This window comes from Nomascus leucogenys, chromosome 20, assembly GCF_006542625.1.
Source record: "Nomascus leucogenys isolate Asia chromosome 20, Asia_NLE_v1, whole genome shotgun sequence".
Taxonomy (NCBI): domain Eukaryota; kingdom Metazoa; phylum Chordata; class Mammalia; order Primates; family Hylobatidae; genus Nomascus; species Nomascus leucogenys.
Window position 1 is genome coordinate 46,697,776 of NC_044400.1, and position 27,221 is coordinate 46,724,996.

General features: G+C 41.1%; 1 protein-coding gene and 1 non-coding gene across 2 annotated transcripts in view; one reads left to right on the plus strand and one right to left on the minus strand.

The window, feature by feature from the left end:
• The window catches only part of SMIM14 (small integral membrane protein 14), an 82,605-nt gene that overhangs the window by 6,206 nt on the left and 49,178 nt on the right, over positions 1–27,221 (plus strand). The window contains exon 2 of the mRNA XM_030800909.1: positions 26,028–26,137. Within this exon, the coding sequence (XP_030656769.1) occupies positions 26,063–26,137 (75 nt within the window). The 5' untranslated portion in view covers positions 26,028–26,062. The remainder of the gene's footprint in view (positions 1–26,027; positions 26,138–27,221) is intronic.
• LOC115832011 lies at positions 10,590–10,650 on the minus strand. Its single transcript, XR_004027486.1, has one exon. It is a non-coding gene; the product is annotated as a U7 small nuclear RNA (small nuclear RNA).

Sequence of the window (27,221 nt, forward strand, 5' to 3'; positions counted from 1 at the left end):
AGTAGCTGAGATTACAGGCGCGTGCCACCATGCCCAGCTAATTTTTGTGTTTTTAGTAGAGATGGGGTTTCACCATGTTGACCAGGATGGTCTCTATCTCTTGACCGCCTGCCTCGGCCTCCCAAAGTGCTGGAATTACAGGCATGAGTCACCACGCCCAGCCGACATGAAGATTTTTAATAGACACTATCTCTGAGGAGAGGAAAGTACCTGCATTTTTCCATTTTTTTTAACTTTTGGTAATTAAATTTTAAATTATAAACATTTTATTTTTTAAAAATTAACTCTTTGGAAAAGTATATTTTTCTAAACCAATTTTTAGGTGTATACTAGGGCTTATATATGTATTTGATAACATTTATGACTTCTGTTCTTTGTTTTGGAGAAAGTTACCTTCTTATTGCTTATTTTCATATTGAATTTTCATTTCCTTTTTTTTTTTAAATTTAGGCCAAAGCACAGATGTGTCTCAGCTTTGTAAAAATACAGAATGACAGAATGAAGCTGGTTTATGCTTGACTGCACTCATTGACAAGTATTACAAGTACAGAGCTTTCAAAATTTAATAGCTAATAAAGGTGTTTCAAATCGAATTAGGGATGCAGTAAGCATCTTCCTGGTATATGCACCCCACTTAGAGGTCGGTGTTCTGGCTGCTATCATGTTTTTATCTTTTGACATAGGTTTTTTTTTTTTTTTTTTTTTTTTGAGACAGAGTCTCGCTCTGTGGCCCGGGCTGGAGTGCAGTGGCTTGATCTCGGCTCACTGCCAGCTCCGCTTCCCAGGTTCATGCCATTCTCCTGCCTCAGCCTCCTGAGTAGCTGGGACTACAGGTACCCGCAACCATGCCTTGCTAATTTTTTTGTATTTTTAGTAGAGACAGAGTTTCACTGTGTTAGCCAGGATGGTCTCTATCTCCTGACCTCATAATCCGCCTGCCTCGGCCTCCCAAAGTGCTAGGATTACAGGCGTGAGCCACTGCGCCTGGCCACAACATAGTTTTTAAAAACAAGTTTACTCTTTTTTTTTTTTTTTGGAGACGGAGTCTCACTCTGTCACCCAGGCTGGAGTGCAGTGGCACGATCTCAGCTCACTGCAACCTCCACCTCCCGAGTTCAAGCGATTCTTGTGCCTCAGCTTCCCGAGTAGTTGGGATTACAGACACCTGCCACCATGCCCGGCTAATTTTTGTATTTTTAGTAGGGATGGGGTTTCACTGTGTTGGCCAGGCTGGTGTCGAACTCCTGACCTCAAGTGATCTGCCCACCTCAGCCTCCCAAAGTCCTGGGATTACAGCTACCATACCCTGGCAAAAACAAGTTTGCTTTTTATACAATATATATTTTGCTGCTTTGTTACTCTTAGGAAAGGTAATGCAGAAGAAACTGACTTGCTTGAAATTTTGAACAGACTTTTAAAATCTGTTTATTTTATTTAACAATTGCTTTCTTTTCTTTTCTTTTCTTTTCTTTTCTTTTCTTTTCTTTTCTTTTCTTTTCTTTCTTGACAGGGTTTTGCTCTTGTTGCCCATGCTGGAATGCAATGGCATAGAGCATAGTCTTGGCTCACTGTAACCTCCACCTCCTCGGTTCAAGCGATTCTCCTGCCTCAGCCTCCCAAGTAGCTGGAACTACAGGCACCTGCCACCATGCCCAGCTAATTTTTGTATTTTTAGTAGAGATGGGGTTTCACCATGTTGGCCAGGCTGGTCTTGAACTCCTGGCCTCAGGTGATTCGCCTGCCTCGGCCTCCCAAAGTGCTGGGATTACAGGCATGAGCCACTGTGCCTGGCCCAATAATTGCTTTCTTTATCACAGTAGTTTTAAGCATTTTTCCCAATATGACTAATGATGTTTATGTGCATCTTTGTGCACATGTCATCTCAGCTATGATATGGAAGAAAGAGGCTGTGAGTTACTTAGATTGGAGAGCAGTAGCCATACTCTGCTTCTTTCATTTTTATTTTAATTAGAAACAGGGTCTCTGCCACACAGGCTGGAGTGCAGTGGTGTGATCATAGCTCACAGTGGCCTTGAACTCCTGGACTCAAGTGATCCTCCCTTCTCAGCCTTCCGAGTAGCTAGGACTACTACATAAGAAGGCACATGCTAGCATGCTTGGCTAATTTTTTAAGTTTTTTGTAGAGACGGTCTCACCACCTTGGCAGGCTGGTCTCAAACTCCTAGGCTCAAGCAATTCTTCTGCCTCAGCCCGTCAGAGTTGGTTTTACAGGTGTGAGCCACTGTGCTCAGCACTCTGCTTCTTTCTGCTCAGAGAAATCATGTAGACAAGCATGAGAATGAAATATTAAGGAAAAGTCTTGATTCTGTTGTAATTTATTTAGATAACATTCATCTTTAATAAACTAGTACCATTGCTTGTAATATACCTCTCAAGTTTAGAACACAACAGTATTTTGTAGTGCAGCTGTTAAAAACTGCTTTCTGGCCAGGCATGGTGGCTCATGCCTGTAATCCCAGCAATTTGGGAGGCTGAGGTGGGGAGATCACTTGAGCCCAGGAGTTCAAGACCTACCTGGGCAACACATTGAGACCCCGTCTCTATAAAAAAGTAAAAAAATTGGCTGAGTGTGATGGCACGCACCTGTGGGCTCAGCGGCTCCGGAGCCTGAGGTGGGAGGATTGCTTGAGCTGGGGAGGTTGAGGCTGCAGGGAGCTGTGATCATGACACTGCACTCCAGCCTGGGCAACAGAGACCCTATCTCAAAACAAAAACCTACTGCTTTCTTAACATTTATAGGTGAGGCCATTGTGATGGCACACACCTGTAGTCCTGGCTGCTTGGGGGGTTGAGGTGGGAAGATGGCTTGAGCTCAGGAGGTCAAGGATGTAGTAAGCCATGATTACACCACTGCACTACAGCCTGGGCAATAGAGATCTTGTCTCCAAAAAAAAAAAAAAAAATCATTTATAAGTAACTTGTATCCACTATTATGTGGGATCGACATAGTATGGAGTATTTTTTTTTTTTTTTTTTGAGACAGAGTCTTGCTCCATCACCCAGGCTGGAGTGCAGTGGTATGATCTCGGCTCGCTGCAACCTCTGCTTCCTGGGTTCAAGCAATTCTCCTGCCTCAGCCTCCCAAGTAGCTGGGATTACAGATGTGTACCACCATGCCCAGCTGATTTTTGTATTTTTAGTAGAGACGGGTTTCCGCCATGTTGGCCGGGCTGGTCTTGAACTCCTGACCTCAGGTGATCCACCCAGCTTGGCTTCCCAAAGTGCTGGGATTACAGGCCTGGCCTGGAATTTTTATATTTTCTGTTAAATTTTTCTGTTTCTGATTTATGAAAAACATTTTCCTGGCCAGGCACAGTGGCTCATGCCTGTAATCCCAGCACTTTGAGAGGCCGAGGCAGGTGGATCATCTGAATTAAGGAGTTCGAGACCAGCCTGCCCAACATGGCAAAACTCCGTCTCTACTAACCATACAAAAACTAGCTGGGTGTGATGGCACGCACGTGTAATCCCAGATACTCGGGAGGGTGAGGCAGGAGAATCACTTGGACCCAGGAGGTGGAGGTTGCAGTGAGCTGAGAATGTGCTGCTGCACTCCAGCCTGGGCGACAGAGGGAGACTCTGGCTCAAAAAAAGAAAAAAAAAAAAAAAAAAAAAAGAAAAACGTTTTCCTGAGTTTTGTTTTGTTTGTTTGTGTTTTTGAGACAGAGACTCACCCTGTCACCCAGGCTGGTTCTCTCCATGCCACAGGAGGTCCTGATGACATGTGCCCTCTTGGGTGGAAATTTTAGAAAATGTTTTCAAATTATGAAACTTATGGTTATGATATTGAATACAAACAAAGATGATTTAATTGAAAAGCTTTCCTTTGTTTGACTATTGATGATCAGTTTTACCCTGGACCTTGACCAGGCACAGAGAGAATTCTTGGGATTGTACAAGAGTAAACTGCAGCCAGGAAAGGACAGGACATTATTAGGTGAGAGACCAAGATTAAGAATAGAAGACTTCTTCTCTTTCCCTTTTATGCAGATGAGTGATAGCTTTGGCCCCAGCGGAACACGCACACTCCACAGCACTATACAGAGAACTTGGGCTAAGGGTTAAAGATACTTTGGTCTTCAACTGATCCCAAGTTTTAAAACTTTTTCAGTTTATTAAGTACTGTTACAAATTCTCACTTGATCTTTGCACAGCTGTTTAAAATGAATAGTTTCAGTTATCACTCCTGTTTTATAGACAAACTGAAGTCACAACGAGGCTAAGTGATTTATCTATTAATATTTCTCAGTACTGCCTTAAGTTTTTTGTCTAAGGATGTTCTTTCTGCTATCCCTTGATGTTTTGGCAAGTGTTGTCTAAAGTGATCCTAGAACAGGAGTCAGATATAGGTAAAGAAAAAAGGGTCGCCAAGGAAAGAGAAAGTAATGTTTAAGACAGTCTTTTGGTCTGAATGCTTGTGTTCCCCACAATTCATATTTGAAATCCTAACCCCCAGTGTGATAGTATTAGGAGGAGGTGGGCCTTTGGGTAGTGATTAAGTCATGAGGGTGGAGCCCTCATCATGAGGAGTAGCCCTTATAAAAGAGGGCTCAGAGAGCTGCTTGCCTCTTCCACCATAGTAGGACACAGTGAGAAGGCACCATCTACCAACCAGAGAGTGGGTCCTCAGCAGACACTGAATCTACCAGTGCCTTGATCTTGGACTTCCTAGCCTCCAGAACCGTGAGAAGTAAATTTCTGTTGTTTGTAAGTTACCCAGTCTGTGTTACTTTGTTTAAGCATCCCAATAGACTAAGGCACCTGAGAAAATAGGGTCACATTTAATGAGAATTTCTAGAAAAATGGTGGCCGCCTGGGGGATGAATCTTAACAGAATCATGTGTTGCAGAGAAATGGAAACATTAAGGAGATGAAGAAATTCTCTCTGACCTTGAAGAGTTAAGCCTAGTAGTGATGGAATAGAAGGTTAAAGAGAAAAGTGTTCTCCTTTTCTTGAGTTTTGAGCTTTCTCCAAAGTAGTGATCACAAAGGTAATTTGTAACATTTATTTAGTTGTTAATTATCTATTGGTAAGCAGTTATTTAATTTAAATTAACAGTTAACTTGATTGCAAGCTCTTGATTATAAAAGCTACCTTTGTTTCTTCTGTATCCTCCTCTGAACTCTCTTGCTGGTTACTTAGTCCCCTGAGAATTTGTTAGATACATCCTTTTCAAGAAAGGAGAAGTGAGAGAAGACAGGGCGTTTGAATCCCACCTCCTGTGCTGTGTGACTTTGGGCAAATTACTGAAGCTTTCAGAGCCTCAGTTCTTTCCTCTTTCCAATTCAAGCGATTCTTAATTGAGTGGGCGAGAACTGCTGTATCTCCAAAGTTGTAATAGTGCCACTTGTGAAGTTGTGATTTGTTGAATATAAATAGATGAAGACTTGGTATACTCTAATCCAGTGGTCCCCAACCTTTTTTGCACCAGGAACCGTTTTCATAGAAGACAGTTTTTTCAGTGGGCTGGGGCGGGGGTGGGGGGAGTGGGGAGAATGGTTTTGGGATGAAACTATTCTACCTCAGATCATCAGACATTATTTTCTCATAAGGATCGTGCAGCCTAGATCCCTCGCATGCAGTTGCTCCAGTGAGAATCTAATGCCACCGCTGATTTGATAGAAGGCAGAGCTCAGGTGGTAATGCTCAGGTGGTAATGCTTGCTGGCCCACACCTCACCTCCTGCTGTGCTGCTGGGTTCCTAACAGGCCACAGACCAGTAGCAGTCCATGGCCTGGGGGCTGGGGACCCCTGCACTAATCTATACCTGATCTATACAGTGGCCTCTGGCCATGCTGACCTAGTTGCTTCTGTATATTCCTGTTGTATTCTGCGGAAAATAAACTTTTGTTGTCCTTTCTCGCCTGCTCTAGTCTCTTCCTTTTGAATAGTATGCCCTCTGGAAAGGGTGTCTTTAAGCTTCCGCTTTCTTGTAAAATTATTTTATAAGAATTTCAGGGATTGGCTGGGTGCAGTGGCTCACGCTTGTCATCCCAGCACTTTGGGAGACTGATCACCAGAGGTCAGGAGTTTGAGACCAGCCTGACCAACGTGGTGAAACCCTGTCTCTACTAAAAGTACAAAAATTAGTTGGGTGTGGTGGCGCGTGCCTGTAGTGCCAACTACTCGAGAGATTAAGGCAGAGAATCACTGGAACCCAGGAGGTGGAGGTTGCAGTGAGTCGAGATTGCGCCACTGCACTCCAGCCTGGGCAACAGAGCAAGACTCCGTCTCAAAAAAGAAAAAAAAATTTGTAATGATGAGTTCCAGGGAGTTTTAATCCTGCATGAGTTTAGATCGCAGAGAATTGTGATATTGAGGGCATGTAATGGGGTTTATTTCAACATTTAAATTTTGTATGTCTTTAACTTCTCCCAGGTATAGCTTTAGAATAATTTTTAGCAAACATTAATTGACCAATTTGAACTTGAGTCTGCATCCTTTTCTTTTTCTTTTTTTTTTGAGACAATGTCTCGCCCTGTTGCCCAGGCTGGAGTGCAACGGCGTGATATCAGCTCACTGCAACCTCCGCCTCCCCAAGGTCAAGCAATTCTCCTGCCTCAGCCTCCCGAGTAGCTGGGATTACAGGCATGCGCTACCACACCCAGCTAATTTTTGTCTTTTTTGTGTGTGTCTTTAGTAGAGATGGGGTTTCATCTTGTTGGCCAGGCTGGTCTCGAACTCCTGACCTCATGATCTGCTTGCCTCGGCGTTCCAAAGTGCTGGGATTATAGGCGTGAGCCACCATGCCCAGCTGAGTCTGCATCCTTTTCTTGCCTACTTCCCATCAGAGAAGCAAATGTAGTTTAAGAGAAAAGTACTTCGTTACTAAGAACTAATAGGAATTTTTTTTTTGAGATGGTGTCTTGCTCTGTTGTCCAGGCTGGAGTGTGATCTCAGCTCAGTGCAACCTCCGCCTCTTAGGTTCAAGTGATTCTTCTGCTTCAGCCTCCCGAGTAGCTGGGATTACAGGGACGCGCCACCACGCCCAGCTAATTTTTGTATTTTTAGTAGAGATGGGGTTTCACCGTGTTGGCCAGGCTAGTCTTGAACTCCTGACCTCAGGTGATCCGCCTGCCTCAGCCTCCCAAAGTGCTGGAATGACAGGCATGAGCCACTGCGCCTGGCCAAACTAATAGGAAGTTATTTGATAGTTATCTAATTTCTGTACTGCTCTAAAGTTGTCTTTGTAAGGGTGAAACAAACATAACTAGCATGATCGGTCATATCTGGCAGATGGGAAATGAGTCCTGGTCAGGATTTCACAATGTGACTGCATGTATAAGATCTGTCATATACTAGATGTGTGATCATGGTGAAATTACTACCTTAGCTGGGGCTATGTTCCTCATTTTAAAAACAGAAAATTTTCCTGCTTTGATTTTTATCAGAAGGGCTCTTGTTAAGATGTGAAAGTAGTAAAGCTACATTAGAACATAAACTAGGTGTGGTAATATTTGAGAGCCATTTGTGTTAAAAGAATAATCAGTTTTGAATATTTTGTAAAAAGTATTGTGTATGAGTAGGTTTAAACACCTCATTATACTGAGACTGGGTAATCTGATAAAAGTCATCCCAACTACTTATTGATGCTTTTTAAGATAAAAAGGATGCATCTTAAGGATGCATAGAATGCTTCCTCTGGCCTCCCATTTCATTGACCAGTATCTCTGTTTTCTAAAAACTAATTGCATATGTTCTATTTTGTAACCTTTATTTCTTTTTTACTGACCAGACAATGGTTATGAATAATTGCATACATTCTAAATTGTTACTGTGCATTTTCTTCTTGCTGAGAGTTTTTATTTTTATTTTTTCACTTTTTCAGATGGAGTCTTGCTCTGTCACCCAGGCTGGAGTGCAGTGGCGCAATCTCCGCTCACTGCAACCTCTGCCTCCTGGGTTCCAGTGATTCTCCTGCCTCAGCCTCCCAAGTAGCAGAGACTGCAGGCATGCACCACCACACCCGGCTAATTTTTTTGTATTTTTAGTAGAGATGGAGTTTCACCATGTTGGCCAGGCTGGTCTTGAACTCTTGGCCTCAGGTGATCCAACCTTCTTGGCCTCCCAAAGTGCTGGGATTACAGGCATGAGCCACTGCGCCCGGCCTATTTTTAACATGGAAAGAATTATGATATTGTTCTTCATCACTGTGAAGATTTGGCTGGCTATGTGACAAGTAATTTTATCATAAATCACATTCTTTAAAATCACAATAAAAGAGTTTTCATATTCTGGCCTTGAATTAGCCAATGTTATCCCTGCCTTCTCAGGAAGAGCTGTGTTTGCATGGAGTGGGGGAGAAGGGGAAGAGATAATTGTTTTTCTATAAAAATGTATTTTTAAAAAACCTTTTATGTATTAATAATTTGAAATTTTTAGCACTAAAAGGTAAAATGGTATAATGAATCTCTGTGGACCCATCACTTGCCTTCAGCAGTTAAACTCATGGTGGTTTTGTTTCATCCACACCTCTCCCCCCTTGGCAGGTTTATTTTAAACTAGACACCAGGTATTGTATCACTTTAACTGAAAATACTTAGTGAGATCCCTAAGAGATAAGGACTCTTTTTAGATGTGATCATTGACATTGTACTTATGTAACAATGTCATTTAAACAGTGTTCAAAGTTCCTGATAGTTCATAAATGTCCTTTTACTAGGTTGGTTTGAATTAAAACCATTCCCCTGCCATCTCTTAAGATTTATTTATTTTTTGCCATTTATTTGTTGAAGAAACTGAGTGACTTTCCCTGGATTTAGCTGCTGCATCCAAAAATTTTTTTCCTGATTATAAAAGTTAATATGTAACCATTATATGATATTTGAAAACTGTACAAAGTGAAAAGTAAAATCTTTCCACCCAGGGATAACAGATGTTAAAGTTTTATGTTTTCTTTCAGCCTTTTCATTTGTATGTGTTTTCTTATGCCTTTAAAAACATGCACATTTGCAGGCCAGGCGCGGTGACTCACACCTGTAATCCCAACACTTGGGGAGGCAGAGGCGGCGGATCACTTGAGGTCAAGAGTTTAAGACCAGCCTGGCCAAAATGCTGAAACCCTGTCTCTACTAAAAATAAAAAAAATTAGCTGGGTGTGGTGGCACACACCTGTAATCCCAGCTACTTGGGAGGCTGGGGCAGGAGAATCACTTGAATCCGGGAGGCGGAGGTTGCGGTGAGCAGAGACCGTGCCACTGCACTCCAGCCTGGGCAAAAAAGTGAGACTCCGTCTCAAAAAAGAAATAAAAATAAAAATAAAAATAAAACGTGCATTTGCGGCTGGGCACGGTGGCTCATGCCTGTAATCCCAGCACTTTGGGAGGCCAAGTTGGGCGGATCATGAGGTCAGGAGATCGAGACCATCCTGGCTAACACAGTGAAACCCTGTCTCTACTAAAAATACAAAAATTAGCCGGGCACGGTGGCGGGCGCCTGTAGTCCCAGCTACTTGGGAGGCTGAGGCAGGAGAATGGCGTGAACCCAGGAGGCGGAGCTTACAGTGAACCGAGATCCCGCCACTGCCCTCCAGCCTGGGCGACAGCGCAAGACTCCGTCTCAAAAAAAAAACAAAAAACAAACAGAAGTGCATTTGCTATGTTTATTTTTATGCCCTTTTTAATATACTTTTAAAATTATGTTGTGATCATTTCTCCATATTATTAAGAAAGAAAATGAGGCTGAGTGCGGTGGCTCATTCCTGTAATCCCGGCACTTTGGGAGGCTGAGGCAGGAAGATGGCTTGAGCCTGGGAGTTCGAGACTGGCCTGAGAAACATAATGAGACCCCGTCTCTACTTAAAAAAAAAAAAAAAGCCAAGCATGTTAACATGTGCCCCCGTAGTCCCAGCCACTCGGAATGGGATCACTTGATCCTGGGAGGTCAAGGATGCAGTGAGCCGTGATTGCTCTACTGCATGCCAGCCTGGGTGACAGAGCGAGAGCCATTCTCAAAAAAAAAAAAAAAAAAGAAACATTTGGCTGTATAATACTTTACAGTGTATATCACAATTTAAATATTTCTTTTTAGCTGGATATTTAGATCATCCCCATTTTTCACTACTTTAAAGCCATGATAACCATCTTTGTATATAAATCTTTGTATTCCTTGATAGTCTTAGAACTGGAATTATTCAGAGGGCATGCACGTTTTTTAACATCTGGATTTGTATTGCCAGAAAAATTATAGTTTGTAATTTCAAATGCAGTGTATAAATGGCTCCATCTTACTAAAGAATTGGTTTGCATATGCTTTGCATTTTTAAAATGTCCTTGCCAGCTATATTAGTGGAATATTTGGAGTTTTTTTCCCCTAATTCTTTTGCTCTTTTAATTTTACTTGGGATTTTTTTTAAATGCACAGTCTTATGTCCTAAATTTGATATTTTTCATTGTATTTATATTTTTTGTTTTCTCTCTGTACTTTAATGGATGCAAAGTTTGTATTTTGTAGGAAGTCTTTCCCTGAAGATCAAATAAATGTTAACCTTACTTATCTGGTAGAATTGCTGATTTTTTTCCTCCTTAACTGCTAGTAGGTTTTCTTTTTCTTTTTGGAATTTTTTCTGGGGAGCTTTCCAGCAAAAACAGAAAGCCTGCTAGACAAATTCTAAAAGAGGTGTAACACTGTAGGTTTTCCTAGCACTGAATTTATTGAAATTGCAATCCCTTCCCCATTTATTTGTGATTCCAATTTTGATATATAAATATAAATAGATATATTTTGAGGTGAATTTGTTCAGAAAATTCTACAAATCTGATTTGCTGGTTGTAATTATGTGTGTGTGTGTGTTTGCACACCATTTTTTAAAAACTTGTTTATTCCTGCCAGGACCAGACAAAGAAGACATTTGGCCTTAAAGATTTAACACAGGGTCATCAGGACTTACTCACCACTTCCCACATAAAAGTGGATTGTTGTAGAAACAGTAATAGTAAAATATCGTTTTCATTACATTCCTATAGTACATAGCAGCTCATAAGCACTTTTATATTCGGCATATTCCAGGCTGGGCACAATGGCTCACGCCTATAATCCCAGCACTTTGGGAGGCTGAGGCCAGAGGATCAGCCTGGCCTTGCTATGTCGACCAACCCGGGGCAACATAGCAAGACCTCCATCTCTACAAAAAAAAATTATTTTTATTTTTAAATAATTTTTTTTTTTTTTTTGATACAGTCTAGCTCTCTTGCCCAGGCTGGAGTGCAGTGGCGCGATCTCCGGCTCACTGCAGGCTCCGCCTCCCGGGTTCACACCATTCTCCTGCCTCAGCCTCCCGAGTAGCTGGGACTACAGGCGCCCGCCACCATGCCTGGCTAATTTTTTGTGTTTTTAGTAGAGACGGGGTTTCACCGTGTTAGCCAGGATGGTCTCCATCTCCTGACCTCGTGATCTGCCCGCCTCGGCCTCCCAAAGTGCTGGGATTACAGGCGTGAGCCACAGCGCCCGTCTGAATTTTTTTTTTTTTTTTTCTTAATAGAGATGGGGTCTTGCTGTTTCCCAGGCCAGTCTTGAACTCTTGGGCTCAAGCGGTCCTACCACCTCAGCCTCCCAAAGTGCTGGGATTACAGGCATGAGCTACCATGCCCAGCAAAAATATTTTTGTAAGTAGCTGGGTGTGGTGGCCTGCGCCTCTAGTCCCAGCTCCTCAGGAGGCTGACATGGGAGGATCACTTGAGCCCCCATGAGTTTGAGGCTGCAGTGAGCTATGATTGCCATTGCACTCTAGCCTGGGCCACAGAGTGTTAGTCCCTATCTCACTCTTAAAAAAAATACATATATATATATATTTTTTTTTTTTGAGAAAATTGAGAGAGAGATATATATAAATATATCTCAATTTTCTCATATATATTTAATTATATCTCAATTTTCTCTTGAACTGAACATGCTAAATTATCTAAACCCTGTCTTATTCTCTATCATCACTTAATTTGTTGGTTAGAGATAATATATCATATACATTCCAAAGACAGGCTTGTGGAATATAAAGGCTCTAACAGCCAGGAGAAGTGAGTATGTGGTGTATATGCATCCCTACTGCCATTTTATGCCCAAATCTCTACTCCATAATGCTGCTTCCCACTGAGTCTATTCACACTCACTTTCTTCTCAACAGGGGGCTTGACAGCCCTGCAGGGTCCAACGTGCAGGTTGAAAACAGTGTGCAGTCCTTTCTGTAAATTACCAGACCTAAAAAATATAAAAGCTATTATGCAGTGGTACTTGTTGCTTGGGAAGTGTAGTCAGTGAGAGTGGGTAAAAGAGAATGGGAATGAGTGAGTTTCATTACACTGGGGCTTTGTTTTTTTTTTTGAGATGGAGTCTCGCTCTGTCGCCCAGGCTGGAGTGCAGTGGGGTGATCTCGGCTCACTGCAACCTCTGCCTCCCGGGTTCAAGCAATTCTCTGCTTCAGCCTCCTGAGTAGCTGGGATTACAGGTGCCCACCACCAAGCCTGGCTAATTTTTGTATTTTTAATAGAAATAGGATTTCACCATCTTGGCCAGGCTGGTCTTGAACTCCTGACCTCGTGACCCACCCACCTCGGCCTCCCAATACTCTGGGGCTTTCAAGTGCAGTTCTTGGAGCCCCATTTTTATTAGACTGAGGTTATCTTGAGAGTGGTGGTCACATCTTGCTCATCATTGTTTTTCCCATGCCTGTTGCAGTGTTCAGTATCAAGGTGTTCAAATGAGTTGGGCTCGATTGAATGAATTTTCCTTTTTCTTAATGGTGTAAGTTCTCCTCAGCAGCCCCTAGTGATAATTCCTCTCTTGATGTTTTGGGGGCCTTTTCTGTATTTGCCAAGACTTGAGTAGATGTCACTGATAGCTTTAGGTTTCTATGCTGGCTCCACTTGTTATTTCTGAAGAAGTGGGCTTGCTTTGGCAGGAGTAATATTCTCTCTTACTTCTCTCCTCTCTCTACCATTTTTTCCGTTTGTCTTCTCAACTGTGGTAAGCATCCAGATGATGTCTTTGATTGCAGATGCACCTTGGGAAAAGATAAAAAACAAAACTAGTTTAGGCATTGTCGTTTTCCTGATTTTTTTCTGTCTTACGTGTTTTTAAAATGAATTTCCATTTGCTTTTATTTTAAACTTAATTTAACAAAATACTATACCAACATTAATAGTTTATGGTAGATACACTGTTTTAGATACACTGTTTCATTGTTTAGATTCTCTTCCTCTGTTAAAGCTTCCACCAGAGAGTGAGTAGGGAAGGGAAAAGTAAACTTTGAAAACTGATTTTTGCAAACAATGATTGCCTCAGATTTAGGTGAAAGGCTGACTTTAGAAGTATCCATGATAGGGCCTGTTTACATACTTTTTAATATCTTCATTGATGATGGGATATGGTTAATTTTGTTACATTTACCTACAGAGTTACAATCCCTTTTATGATATATTTAACCAACAAATTCAGTGATGATAGAGGGTAAGACAGGGTTTAAACAATTTAGCATATTCAGTTCGAGTAAATTGAGATATAATTATTTTTCCCTAGAGCTAATGGTTATGGTCGAGAGAAGAACAAGAAACTTACTGTAAGATTATTCTTTTACAAAGTTAATACTCTTTGAATAGTTAAAATATTCAAATGGTGTAATTTCAGAAAACACATAATCGTATACAGTGAAAAGTCTCCTTACTACTTCTGTCCCTAGGCCACTTAGGTCCTCTTTCAAAAACTAAAATCTTAAGGTTTGGGACTATTTGCAAACATCTCTCCACAGAAACTTAGCCTTAAGTTACTAATGTTATTGGAGTTTTGACATCAGCATTTTATTCTTATTTTGGGTAGTATCTGTTGTTTACATATGTATGTAACTTTGTACATATATGTAAATATTTACACATTCATATGTAAATATATAATTTGGTTCAAAAAGTAATATGTATAGAAACATAGGAAAACAAGGAAAAAAATCAGTATCTGATCATCTTAACAATAACCGGTATAATGAGTTTAATGTACAATAATTCTTCCCCAAGTTTAAATTCTAGGTAGATAGTAATTCTAAATACTTTTAAAAACCTTAATCACAGGAATTTCACACTGAGCATACTGGAATTCTGACTCATTTCTTAGGAGGGAAATGAATCTCTTAGTATTGTTGCTCTTGGAAAAGGAGCAGGGAACTAACCTTTTTGAAGGAGAGAGGAAACCAGGGATTAGCAAAAAGAGTAGAGAGGTTTAATAAGGGTACATATTTTTATACTATAGCCTTGAGAAAAATAAGGAAAAAATCCAGTTGCAGTAATTCTGGGTCCTTAGAATCCTGCTTTTCTTTTTTCTTTTCTTTTTTTTTTTAACGTAAGGAATGGATTGGAAGATGTATAGAGAAGATAAGCTCACAGTCAGGTTACACTATTCTGTTATGTTTTGATGTGGGTATCAGGGAGGATTAACTTAAAAAGGAAAGAAAAAGAACTTGCCAAATCACGCACTCAGTTTATGTCTGTTAGCACAATGGAGTCTCTGAGCAGCAAGAGTCAGAAACTCCCAAGTTATAAAATGCGGCCAGGCACGGTGGCTCACTCCTGTAATCCCAGCACTTTGGGAGGCTGAGGGAGCAGATCACTAGAGGCCGGGAGTTTGAGACCAGCCTGGCCAACATGGTGAAACTCCGTCTTTATTAAAAATACAAAAATTAGCCGGGTGTGGTTGCACACACCTGTGTTCCCAACTACTCGGGAGGCTGAGGCAGGAGAATCGCTTGAACCCAGGAGGTGGAGGTTGCAGTGAGCCAAGATGGCGACACTGCACTCCAGCCTGGGTGACAGAGCGAGTCTCAGCCTCAAAAACAACAACAACAACAACAAAATTGGGAATATTTAACCCTTTTCAGGGATGTCCCTTGTTTTCAATGGAATAGCCTAGCAGAATAAGCCAAATCTACTATAGAGATACTGTTAGCAAGAGGCCAGTTTTGCTAGCTATACCATGTTACTACATAGTATGTTTCATTGCTTGAATGTACCATAGCTTTAATTACTAACATTTGGGTTCTTTATAATTTTTTGAATTTTCAGTAATCCACAATTCAGACAGTCCTTTAGGACACAGTGATAGAAATGTAATTCTTAAGGAGACAAGCTTTGTAAAAACACTTTTTATTACAGGTTTAAAAAATATACACAAAAGTAGGCTCAACAATTTTCAGTTACCCGTGATCCTATAGTAGTATACAGAATTGTTTCACTGCCCTAAAAATCCCCCCATCCATTTATTTATTTTTTAAAGGTCTGTTGGACTTGACATTTTTTAAGTAAATGTTTTTATTTTGGGATAAATTTAGACTTACAGAAAAGTTGCAAAGGTAATACAAAGTTATTGTATACTCCTCACCTAGCTTCCCCTAATATTAATATCTTACATTCAGGCCGGAGGTCGTGGCTCACGCCTGTAATCCCAACACTTTGGGAGGCCAAGGTGGGAGGATCACTTGAGCCCAGGAGTTCAAGATCAGCCTGGGCAACATAGCAAGACCCTGTCTCTATAAATAAATTAAAAAAAAACATTTTAGAGACTCTATCGGCTATTTTAACTCCCTCTGTCTCTTAGAGACTTGCATGAGCTAGTGTTTAAGGTTCTAACAGCAATGATAAATTGGTTAACAGCACTGGAAAATTCCCTCACCACATATAGCAACAGTATGACTCAACTGAGTTATTACTGCCAAACTCTACCAGGAAAGGTTGTATTAGTTGTAGAGGAGAGAAAATGACCTGGACCTGCAGAATGAGGGGAATTGCTTTTTGCCTTCTCAACATTCATGTGATTTCCACTGCTTTTCTGTGCTAAGAATTGTTTGAGCTTCAGACATGTTTGTTTATTTTGCCCTTAATGCTACATAAAAAGTCACTTATAAACCATGTTGCTTAATATATACCTGGAGTCAGATTGCTATCACAAAAATGGGAAAATGCTGACATAAATTAAATGACTATTATGGAAATATAAAAATATTTTTTAAAAGTAGCATAGGGGCCGGGTGCAGTGGCTCACACCTGTAATCCCAGCAATTTGGGAGGCCGAGGCAGGCAGATCACCTGAGGTTGAGAGTTCAAGACCAGCCTACCCAACATGGTGGAACTCCATCTCTACTAAAAATACAAAAAATTAGCCGGGCGTGGTGGCACACACCTGTAATCCCAGCTACTCTGGAGCTGAGACAGGAGAATCCCTTGAACCTGGGAGGTGGAGGTTTCAGGCAGCTGAGATCACGCCGTTGCACTCCAGCTTGGGCAACAAGAGCAAAACTCTGTCTCAAAAAAAAAAAAGCATAGGAACTCCCCAGAACCTATAATCCAACTTCAATAATTATCAACTTATTGTCCATTTTATTTCATCTATGCCTATGTTTGCTTCCCTTACTGCTCCTCAATTATTTTGAATTTTTTTTTTGATAACGGAATTTCACTCTTGTTGCCCAGGCTGGAGTGCAGTGGTGCCATCTCGGCTCACTACAACCCTCCCAGGTTCAAGCAATTCTGCTTCAGCCTCCCAAGCAGCTGGGATTACAGGCACGCACCACCATGCCCAGCAAATTTTTGTATTTTTAGTAGAGACTGGGTTTCACACCATATTGGCCACACTGGTCTCGAACTCCTAACCTCAGGTGATCCACCCGCCTCGGCCTCCCAAAATGCTGAGATTACAAGCATGAGCCACTGTGCCTGGCTATTTTAAATTTTCTTAGTAAACTATTTATGTTTTCATGACTTAGACCTTTGTAACCTGTTGCACATTTTTGAGAAACAAGTCTTGAAGCTGCCTGTCCTCAAGGATCAAGCCCCCCGTGACTTTGGTATTAGCATTGTTCTCTAACATTAGCGATATATATTGGGGAGATGAAAAAGTCAATGAAACATATAAGATGAAACATTGTTTTAAATTACTTTCTATCAAAGACCTCATTGAGGCAGATGTACTAAAATTCTGATTCAGTAAAATTGTTCTGTCTTGCCTAGGATAGAGCAGCTTCTTAATGCCTCTGGAGACCGAGGGATTTAAATGTGGGGTGGAACTGGTTAAGTTTTTTTCTTCTAGTGCCTAGCTGCTGGTTTGTGTTGACACTTGTTCTTGGGTCCTCACCAAAAGAGAACTGTGTTCATTCTATTTTCAAAAATACCCCCAGTGATTTTAAAATGGAAACTGTTAACTGAAAACGTAGTAGTACTTAAAACAGCTCAAGTTTACAGAAAGAAAGTTCCACAGAAGTGTAGCACTATGAGGAATGTCCTATTTATAAATATACTTTCTCATTTTACTGGAGGCTAATTAAGACTGAAGTATAATTTAAAATTCTAGTTGATTTACTTGTTTCTGGCACATATAGATGTAGAGAAAATAAACATTGTCAAGAATTCAGTAAATATTTATTCTATGAGTGCTGTGGCTAAGCTATATAGGTGGTGTTCAGAGATGATGATGACTAAGATTTCTGCCCTCCAGAAGCTCTGTTTTTTTTAGGGGTGGTGATGGAGTCTGATTTTGTTAATTTAATGGATTAAAAAGAGATTTTAAAATAGCCATGTTTTACAATTTTGATGGGTAATACATTGATAAAAACAAGTCTCCCTTTCTTTATAAAAGCCAATGTGCTTTTGCTTTCTTAAATTTCTGTGTTCAGAGGCTACAGAGGTGGTCATTTCTGTATTTAATTTCTTTTATAAAAATCTTAGTAAAAGGCCATGCTTGCTGGCTCGTGCCAATAATCCCAGCACTTTGGGAGGCCAAGGCAGTTGGATTTCTTAACCTCAGGAGTTCAGGACCAACCTGGGCAACATGGCAAAACCTCATCTCTACCAAAAATACAAAAATTAGCCAGGCATGATGGCAGGTGCCTGTAGTCCCAGCTGCTGGGGAAGCTGAATTGGAAGGATTGCTGGAGCCTGGCAAGTCGAGGCTACAGTGAGCCATGATTGTGCCACTGCACTCCAGCCTTGGTGACACAGTGAGACCCTGTCTCAAATTTTTAAAAAATAAGAAAATCTTAGTAAAATATATTTTCATTTTAACCAACACAGTATTGGCCTGGGGGGATACACATTGGGAGTAAGGAAGGATGGACTAGTATTTCATTTTAACCAACACAGTATTGGCCTGGGGGGGATACACATTGGGAGTAAGGAAGGATGGACTAGTATTTCATTTTAACCAACACAGTATTGGCCTTGGGGGATACACATCGGGACTAAGGAAGGATGGACCAGTATTTGTAGTTAACACTTGCTTATATCCAGACCAGCATAGTCTGAGCCTTTGCGCACAATTTGAAAAGAAAGACAGTTGAGGCCGGTGCGGTGGCTCACGCCTGTAATCCCGGCACTTTGGGAGGCTGAGGCGGGCGGATCACCTGAAGTCAAGAGTTCGAGACCAACCTGAGCAACATGGTGAAACCCCATCTCTACTAAAAATAAAAAATTAGCTGGGCATGGTGGCGCATGCCTGTAATCCCAGCTACTTGGGAGGCTGAGGCAGGAGAATTGCTTGAACCTGGGAGGTGGAGGTTGCAGTGAGCCAAGATCACGCCATTGCACTCCACCTGGGGTAAAAAGAGTGAAACTCCGTCTCAAGAAAGATAAAACAAAAAAAAAGAAAAGACAGTTGAGAAACAGGAATTTACTGGTGAATTTTACATATAAGGGTAGGTTATATTTACTTTCAGAGTTTTCTGTGTTGGATATGTACAATCAATTCTCTAACGTGAAAGCTAATCACCTTTTTTTTTTAAAGGTATGGACAGAGTGGCCTCAGACAAAGCTGTGAAGTAGAGTTTGCATATGGTGTTGTTTACCTTCTGGAAAGTGAGCCTCTCCAGCTTAGGCCGCATCTCCATCTCCCCTTCCAATCCTCACCTCCCCTTCTCCCCTTAGCTCAGGCAAGCAGATCTAGAAGGATATTAGATGGAAAGGTTTGCCCTGTTTACAGCTTGATTTCATCTCAATATATGTTGGTTGGTTCACCAAATCACCACGTAGAAATCTACCTTATTCTTCCTAACAGCTGTATAGGATCTCATGTACTCATTGCATCATTTAATCGGAACAACACTGATAAATACTTTGCATTACTTTTTTCTTTGCTGTTATGGTATTCCAGTAAACAAGCTGTACAGAAATTTTGCATACTTGTTTGAATATGAATATTCAAATTAACCAGGATGAATTATTATTTTGAGATGGAGTCTTGCTCTGTTGCCCAGGCTGGGCAATCTCGGCTCACTATAACCTCCACCTCCTGGGTTCAAGCGATTCTTCTGTGCCAGCCTCCTGAGTAGCTAGGATTACAGGGGCACACCACCATGCCTGGCTAATTTTTTTTTTTTTTTTTTTTTTTTTTGAGATGGAGTCTTGCTCTGTTGCTGAGGCTGGAGTGAATTAGCGCTATCTTGGGTCACTGCAACCTCCACCCCCCCAAGTTCAAGCAATTCTCCTGCCTCAGCCTCCTGAGTAGCTGGGATTACGGGTACCCGCCACCATGCCCAGCTAATTTTTGTATTTTTAGTAGAGATGGGGTTTGGCCATGTTGGCCAGGCTGGTCTCGAACTCCTGACCTCAGGTGATCTGCCTGCCTTGGCCTCCCAAAGTGCTGGGATTACAGGCGTGAGCCACTGTGCCTGGCTGGGTGAATTAATTTTACCAATCTCCTGATAGGTATAAGATTGTTTTGATTTACACTTCCATTTTGTATTTGCTTATTGGTTCTGTATTTTCCTGTGAATGTAATCTTCGCTCACTTTTCTACTAGGTTGCCATTTTCATACTGATTTTTTCAGAGTTCTCTGTAAATTAAGGAAACTAGCCCTGATATTGCACATGGTTTTTCAAGTTTGTTGTATTGTCATTTTATGGTATATTTTTGGTTTTATAGAAACTTTTATTGGTTTTGGTTGTTAAAATTATTGTTCCTTTCCTTCATGGTTTCTTGGACTTATATTCTATATGTATCCCAGTCATCTTCTTGTAGTTATATATGTGTGGCTTTTTAAAATTAAAATTTATATTTTAGAAGTCTTAATACATAAATATACTCATAAGAAATGTAAAAATTAACAATGAAACTCTATTCCCCAAAATTTTATTCTCTTCCCCAGAGCTATTCACATATTAAGTCTGATGTATGTTCTTTCAGTTTTGTTTTGTTTTGTTTTGTTTTGTTTTGTTTTGTTTTGTTTTGTTTTGTTTTAAGAGACCAGGTCTAGTTCTGTCACTCAGGCTGGAATGCAGTGGTGTGATCATAGCTCACTATGGTCTCAATCTCCTGGGCTCAAGCGATCCTCCCACTTCAGCCCCCAGAGTAGTTAGAACTACAGGTACACGCCACCACACCCAGCTAATTAAAAAAAATTTTTGTGTGTGGAGATGGGGTCTTGCTATATTGCTCAGGCTTCCAGTGCTTTATGTATGTGTCACAGCTTACTTAAAAAAAAAAAAAGAAAATTACCCCGCCATTTATTAAATAATCCATGATTTTAAATGGCACCTTTTGCATATTTTCAATTTCAGTAAAATCATGGGTCAATTTGTGGATACTGTATTCTAATATGTTGCTGAGGTTAACTAATTTTATGTGTGACTTCATTTTTAAAAGTTAAATTGGACCAGGCACGGTGGCTCACACCTGTAATTTCAGCACTTTGGGAGGCTGAGGAGGGAGGATCACTTGAGCTCAAGAGTTCAAGACCAGCCTGGGCAACATAGGGAGACCCTGTCTTTACAGAAAATTTAAAACTAGCAAGACAGGGTGTGTACCTGTGGTCCCAGCTACTTGGGAGGCTGAGAGGGAAGGATCACTTGAGCCTGGGAGGTTGAGGCTGCAGTGAGGTGTGTTCGCACCACTGCACTCCAGCCTGGGTGACAGAGCCAGACCCTGTCTCAAAATTAAAAGTTAAATCACTCATGCGTCTAGAATTTATTTTGGCATAAGGAATGAGAATAGGGAGGGAGCTAACACCATTTATGAAATAATTTGTCTTCCTTCCAGTGATTCAATATGCTGTCATTAAAGTATCATTCTCCAAGGAGCCCCGCCATTGTTGCTGATCTGTTGAAAGAGCATTTTAACTAGGTTCCCTCTACCTACTGTGGCTTCCCTTTTCTCAGTTTTCCATCGTGCAGCTGAGGTGGTCTTTTTGGAACACATCAGGATGAAAGCACATTGCTTCACATTGTTCTTCACATTGCTGTTGGGGTAACGACCTAATCATGAACATAGCCTGAAAGACCGTTTGTGGCATGACTCCCCCTGACCTCTCCTGGGTCATTTTAAACCACTTTGCTATCTGGATTCTAGCAGTCTGGCTTTCTTTCAGTTCCTCCAACATGTCATACTCTTACTCATTAAGGACCTTTGTACTTTTTCCCTTTGTGTCTAGAATGCCCTCAACCCCCAAGTCTCACACCTTCTACTTCTACCTCGCCCTAATGTATTTAACTCATTCCTCCACTCTCAACTCCTAGTTAATTTCTTCAGTAAAATCTTCCCTGACTCTCCAGATGAGTTTAGAACATGTGTATGATCTCTAGGCACCATTTAGGTAACAGCTTTTTTGAGATATGATTCACATACCATATAATGCATCCGTTTAAAATGTACAATACAGGCCGGGCATGGTGGCTTATGCCTCTAATCCCAGCACTTTGGGAGGCCAAGGCAGGCGGATCACTAGGTCAGGAGTTCAAGACCATCCTGGCTAACATGGTGAGACAATGTCTCTACTAAAAAAAAATACAAAAAATTAGCCAGGCATGGTGGCATGCACCTGTAGTCCCAGCTACTCCGGAGGCTGAGGCAGGAGAATTGCTTGAATTCGGGAGGTGGAGGTTTCAGTGAACCGAGATCATGACACTGCACTCCAGCCAGGGTGACAGAGCGAGACTCCATCTCAAAAAACTAAATAAAATAAAATAAAATAAAATGTACAATACAGTGTCTTTTAGTATATTCACAGAGTTGCGTGATTATCACCACAGAACATTTTTTTCAGCCCCCCTAAAAGAACCTATACACATTAGCGGTCACTCCCTATTTCCCCTGCAAACTTCCCAGCTCTAGGCAACCAGAGTGATTGTTTTTAATGGGGTAAAATATAACAAAATTTGCAGTTTTAACCATTTTTAAAGTGTACAATTTGGTGACATTAATTACATTCACAGTGTTGTACAATCATCACCATCATTTTGAAAACTTTTTTATTACCATAGATACAAACTCATGAAGCAGTAACTTCCCATTCCCTTCTTCCCTAAGTCCCTGGAAGTCACCATTCTACTTCCTGTCTCCATGAATTTGCCTATTCTAGCTAGATTTTTTCTTTTTTTTTTTTTTTTTTTTTTAGACGGAGTCTCGCTGTCGCCCAGGCTGGAGTGCAGTGGCGCGATCTCTGCTCACTGCAGGCTCCGCCCCCTGGGGTTCACGCCATTCTCCTGCCTCAGCCTCCTGCGTAGCTGGGACTACAGGCGCCCGCCACCTCGCCCGGCTAATTTTTTGTATTTTTAGTAGAGACGGGGTTTCACCATGTTAGCCAGGATGGTCTCGACCCCTGACCTCGTGATCCACCCGCCTCGGCCTCCCAAAGTGCTAGGATTACAGGCATGAGCCACCGCGCCCGGCCGCTAGATATTTCATATAAATGGAATCATACCATATTATTTTTTGTCTGGCTAGTTTCAGTTTGATGAATGTTTTCAAAGTTCATTCATGTTGTAACATATATCAGAACTTCATTCTTTTTACAGCTGAATATCCCCATTGTATGTGTGTATACCACATTTTGTTTATCCATTTTTCAGTTGGTGGACGCTTGGGTTGTTTCTGTCTCTTGCCTATTGCAAACAATGCTGCTGTAAATATTTGGTAAACAAGTATCTGTTGGAGTTCATGTTTTCTTTTTTGTTGTTGTTTATAAATAGAGACAGGGTCTTGCTCACCGTGTTGCCTGGGCTCAAGTGATCCTCTCACCTCAGCCTTCAAAAGTGCTGGGATTATAGGCGTGAGCCACCATGCCCAATCTTGAGTCCATGTTTTCAAATCTCTTAGGTATATACCTATGAGTAGAATTGTTGAGTCTTATGATAATCTGTGTTTAACTTTTGAGGAACTTTCAAACTATTTTCCACAGCAGCCACACCACCACTTTACATGAGGGTTATATGAGGGTTCTAATTTTTCTACCTCACTCATTTTCCATTTTGATTACAGCCATACTAGTAGGTATGCAGTGGTATCTAATTGTGGTTTTGATTTGCATCTCCCTAATGATTACTGACTTTAAGCATTTTTAATATAATTATTAGCCATTTGTATATTTTCTTTGAATAAATGTCTGTTCAAGTTCTTTGCCATTTAAAAATTGCTTATCTTTTGTTATCGAGTTACAGGAATTCTTTATATGTTGTGAATATTAAACCTTTATCAGACAGATGATTTGCAAATATTCCATTCTGGGAGTTGTCTTTTCACTCTTTCATTTATCTTTTATAGCATTTATCAGTTTGTATTTATAATTTAAAAAACATTTAGATTAGTATCTGTCTCTACTACTGGAATGTGAACACCATTAGGGTAAGAACTATCAGTTTTTGTTTACTTTAAATTTCTTTTTTATTTTTACAGAGATGAGGTCTCACTATGTTGCTCAGGCTATTCTCGAACTCCTGAGCTCCAGTGATCCTCTTGCCTCAGCCTCCTAAACTACTAGGATTACAGGTGTGAGCCACCATACTCAGCCTACTTTTAAATTTCTAATAGGCCTAGCACAAGCACTAAATATTTTTGAGTGAATGAACTAAGTTCCTTAATTTATGAATTGTTTTATTGATCTGCCTATTCCACCTTTTAACCAGAATCGTTTTCCATTACTAATACTATATATAAGCATTAATTTTACTCGTTATTGAGATATAATTGATAAACAATAAACTATGCACATTTAAATATACAATTTGATAAGTTTTGATGGATGTGTCCACAATTCACATATATTAGACCATTCGAAGTTGTCCCACAGCTCACTAATGGCCTATATATGTTTGTGTCTATTTTTTCAGAGATAGGTTCTCACTATGTTGCTCAGGCTGGCCTTGAACTCCTGGGCTCAAATGGTCCTCCTGCCCCAACCACCCAAGTAACTGGGACTACTAGTTTATCCACCCTTTTTTCTGTTATTTCATTTTTGATAGCTACTGTTACTATGTATTCAAGTTCAGAAATCTTTTCTTCTGTAATGTCTCATATGCTATTAAACCCATCTAGTGTATTTTTCATTTCAGACACTTGTTTTTATCTCTACCAGTCCAGTTGGATGATTTTACTATCTTTAATGTCTCTCCTTAATACAGTCATTCTTCTAGTTTCTTCTCCCCAGTTTAGGGATACCACTGAGCTCTGGTCTGGGTTTTTCCACCCCATACTTGGAACTAGAGTCTCCTCGAGGCAGTAAACTGGGCCAGTGATAGGGCTCATCTCATTTGTTCTTCTGTCTCTCATGTATCACTATGCTTTGTAGCCTCATGTTCAATGTCTTTTTTTTTTTTTTTGGCAGAGTCTTGCTCTGTCGCCAGGCTGGAGTGCAGTGGCACGATCTTGGCTCACTGCAACCTCTGCCTCCCAGATTCAAGCGATTCTCCTGTCTCAGCCTCCTGAGTAGCTGGGACTACAGGCACATGCCACCATGCCTGGCTAATTTTTGTATTTTTAGTAGAGATGGGGTTTCACCATGTTGGCCAGGATGGCCTCTATCTCCTGACCTTGTGATCCACCCGCCTCGGCCTCCCAAAGTGCTGGGATTACAGGTGTGAGCCACCACACTCAGCCCTTTTTTTTTTTTAAACATGAACTCACTATGTTGCCCAGGCTGGAATGTAGTGGTGTGATCATGGCTTATTGCAGCCTTGACTGTCTGGGCTCAAGCAATCCTCCCACCTCAGCCTTCTGAGTAGCTGGGACCACAGGTTTGTGCCACCATGCCCGGCTAATTTTTAAATTATTTGTAGAGGTGAGGTCTCACTAGTTTGCCCAGGCTGGTCTCAAACTCCTGGGCTCAAGTGATCCTCCCACCTCAGCCTCCCAAAGTGCTGGGATTACAGGAGTGAGCCACTGCGTCTGGACTTAATATCTTAAAAACAATTGTTTCTGGCTGGGCATGGTGGCTCACACTTGTAATCCTAGCATTTTGAGAGGCCGAGGCGGGCAGATCACCTGAGGTCAGGAGTTCAAGACCAGCCTGGCCAACATGGCAAAACCCCATCTCTACTAAAAATATGAAAATCAGCCGGGCATGGTACGTGCCTGTAATCCCAGCTAGTCAGGAAGCTGAGGCAGGAGAATCTCTTGAACCCAGGAGGCGGAGGTTGCAGTGAGCTGAGATCGTACCACTGCACTCCAGCCTGGGCAACAGAGCGAGACGCTGTCTAAAAACAAAACAAAACAACAACAAAAAACAATTGTTTCATGTATTTTGTCTAGTTTTTAAAAAACTGTTTTAGGCAGAACAGTAAATCTGGTTGCCAGTATTCCATCTTATCTCTCATTTGTTTCTCTTTATTTTTTGAAATCTACCTAGCTATTTCTTAGCTATGTCATTAATTTCCCCCCATAAACCTTGGTATCATTTTAGATACCTTTTCAGATGTCTTTCTTGGTGAGGGTAAAGGCTGGTTTACATTATTTGCGTACTGGAGCTAATAAAGTCAAATAATTGAGTAATTAAGCAGAGTAGGTTCTAGCATCCTCAGCATCACAGGCGGGGCCAGTTTACAGCACTGAAGACATTTGTGTTTATGGGCTGATGGCAGAAGGGGTAGCCAATCACCTGTATAGATTCATAATTCATATAGGATTAATAATAAATTAATAGATACAGGTCATTAATAAATACTATACATAGTTTAATAAAACTATTGTGAATGTATACAATATCAGAATTTTTCATAGCTCAAGAGAAAGAGTAATTCTGAATAGTAGACTTACAGTATTTTTTCCTTCCTCCTAGATTTAAACAGTCAAGTAAAATCAAGCTGGGTAATCATGGCAGAAGGTGGATTCGATCCCTGTGAATGTGTTTGCTCTCATGAACATGCAATGAGAAGACTGATCAATCTGGTGAGATGAAAAGAACAGTCCTATTCTGAACTGATCTGTACCTCTTGTATCCTCTTTTCATGAAAATACTGGTTATTGGAGGGTTTTCATCTGATGGTCACTAAAAAGTATTTCATAATTGAAATTCCACATTTGTTTAAGTTGTAATGATTAAAATGTGGCCGGGCACAGTGGCTCACACTTGTAATCCCATCACTTTGGGAGGCCGAGGCAGGCGGATCACTTGAGCTCAGGAGTTCGAGACCAGTTTGGCCAACAAAGCAAAACCCCATCTCTACTAAAAATATAAAAATTTGCCAGGCATGGTGGCACACACTTTTAATCCCAGCTACTCGGAAGGCTGAGGCACGAGAATTGCTTGAACCCAGGAGGCGGAGATTGTGGTGAGCTGAGATCATGCCACTGCACTCTAGCCTGGGTGACAGAACGAGACTCCGTCTCAAAAAAAAAAGTTTGCTAGTAATTATTTCATTAGAGATGAAAACAGACTACCGTCTTTATTATTATTATTATTTTTTGAGAGGGAGTCTCGCTCTGTTGCCCAGGCTGGAGTGTAGTGGTGCTATCTCGGCACACTACAGCCTCCACCTCCTGAGTTCAAGCGATTCTCCTGCCTCAGCCTCCCGAGTAACTGGGACTACAGGAGTGTGCCACCACGCCTAGCTAATATTTGCATTTTTAGTAGAGACTGGGTTTCACCATGTTGCCCAGGCTGGTCTCAAACTCCTGACCTCAAGTGTTCTGCCCGCCTCAGCCCCCCATAGTGCTGGGAATGCAGCTGTGATCCACCTCCCCAGCCCAGACTACTGTCTTTATGGTAGATTTGTGTTGGTGAAATTTGCCATCATGGGTAGATAACACATATGTATATTGCCTTTTCTACTTTATATCAATACAAATAAAATTGTTTTTAGCTGTGTGGAGCTTGTTTGCCTGCTAAGCTGCTATTGACAGTTCCTATTATGATATAGTTGAAATCCGACACCAACATATGGCATGACAATACAAATCTCTATGTAAAGCATTTCTTTCTTTCTTTCTCTTTTTTTTTTGAGACAGTATCTCACTCTGCCACCCAGGCTGG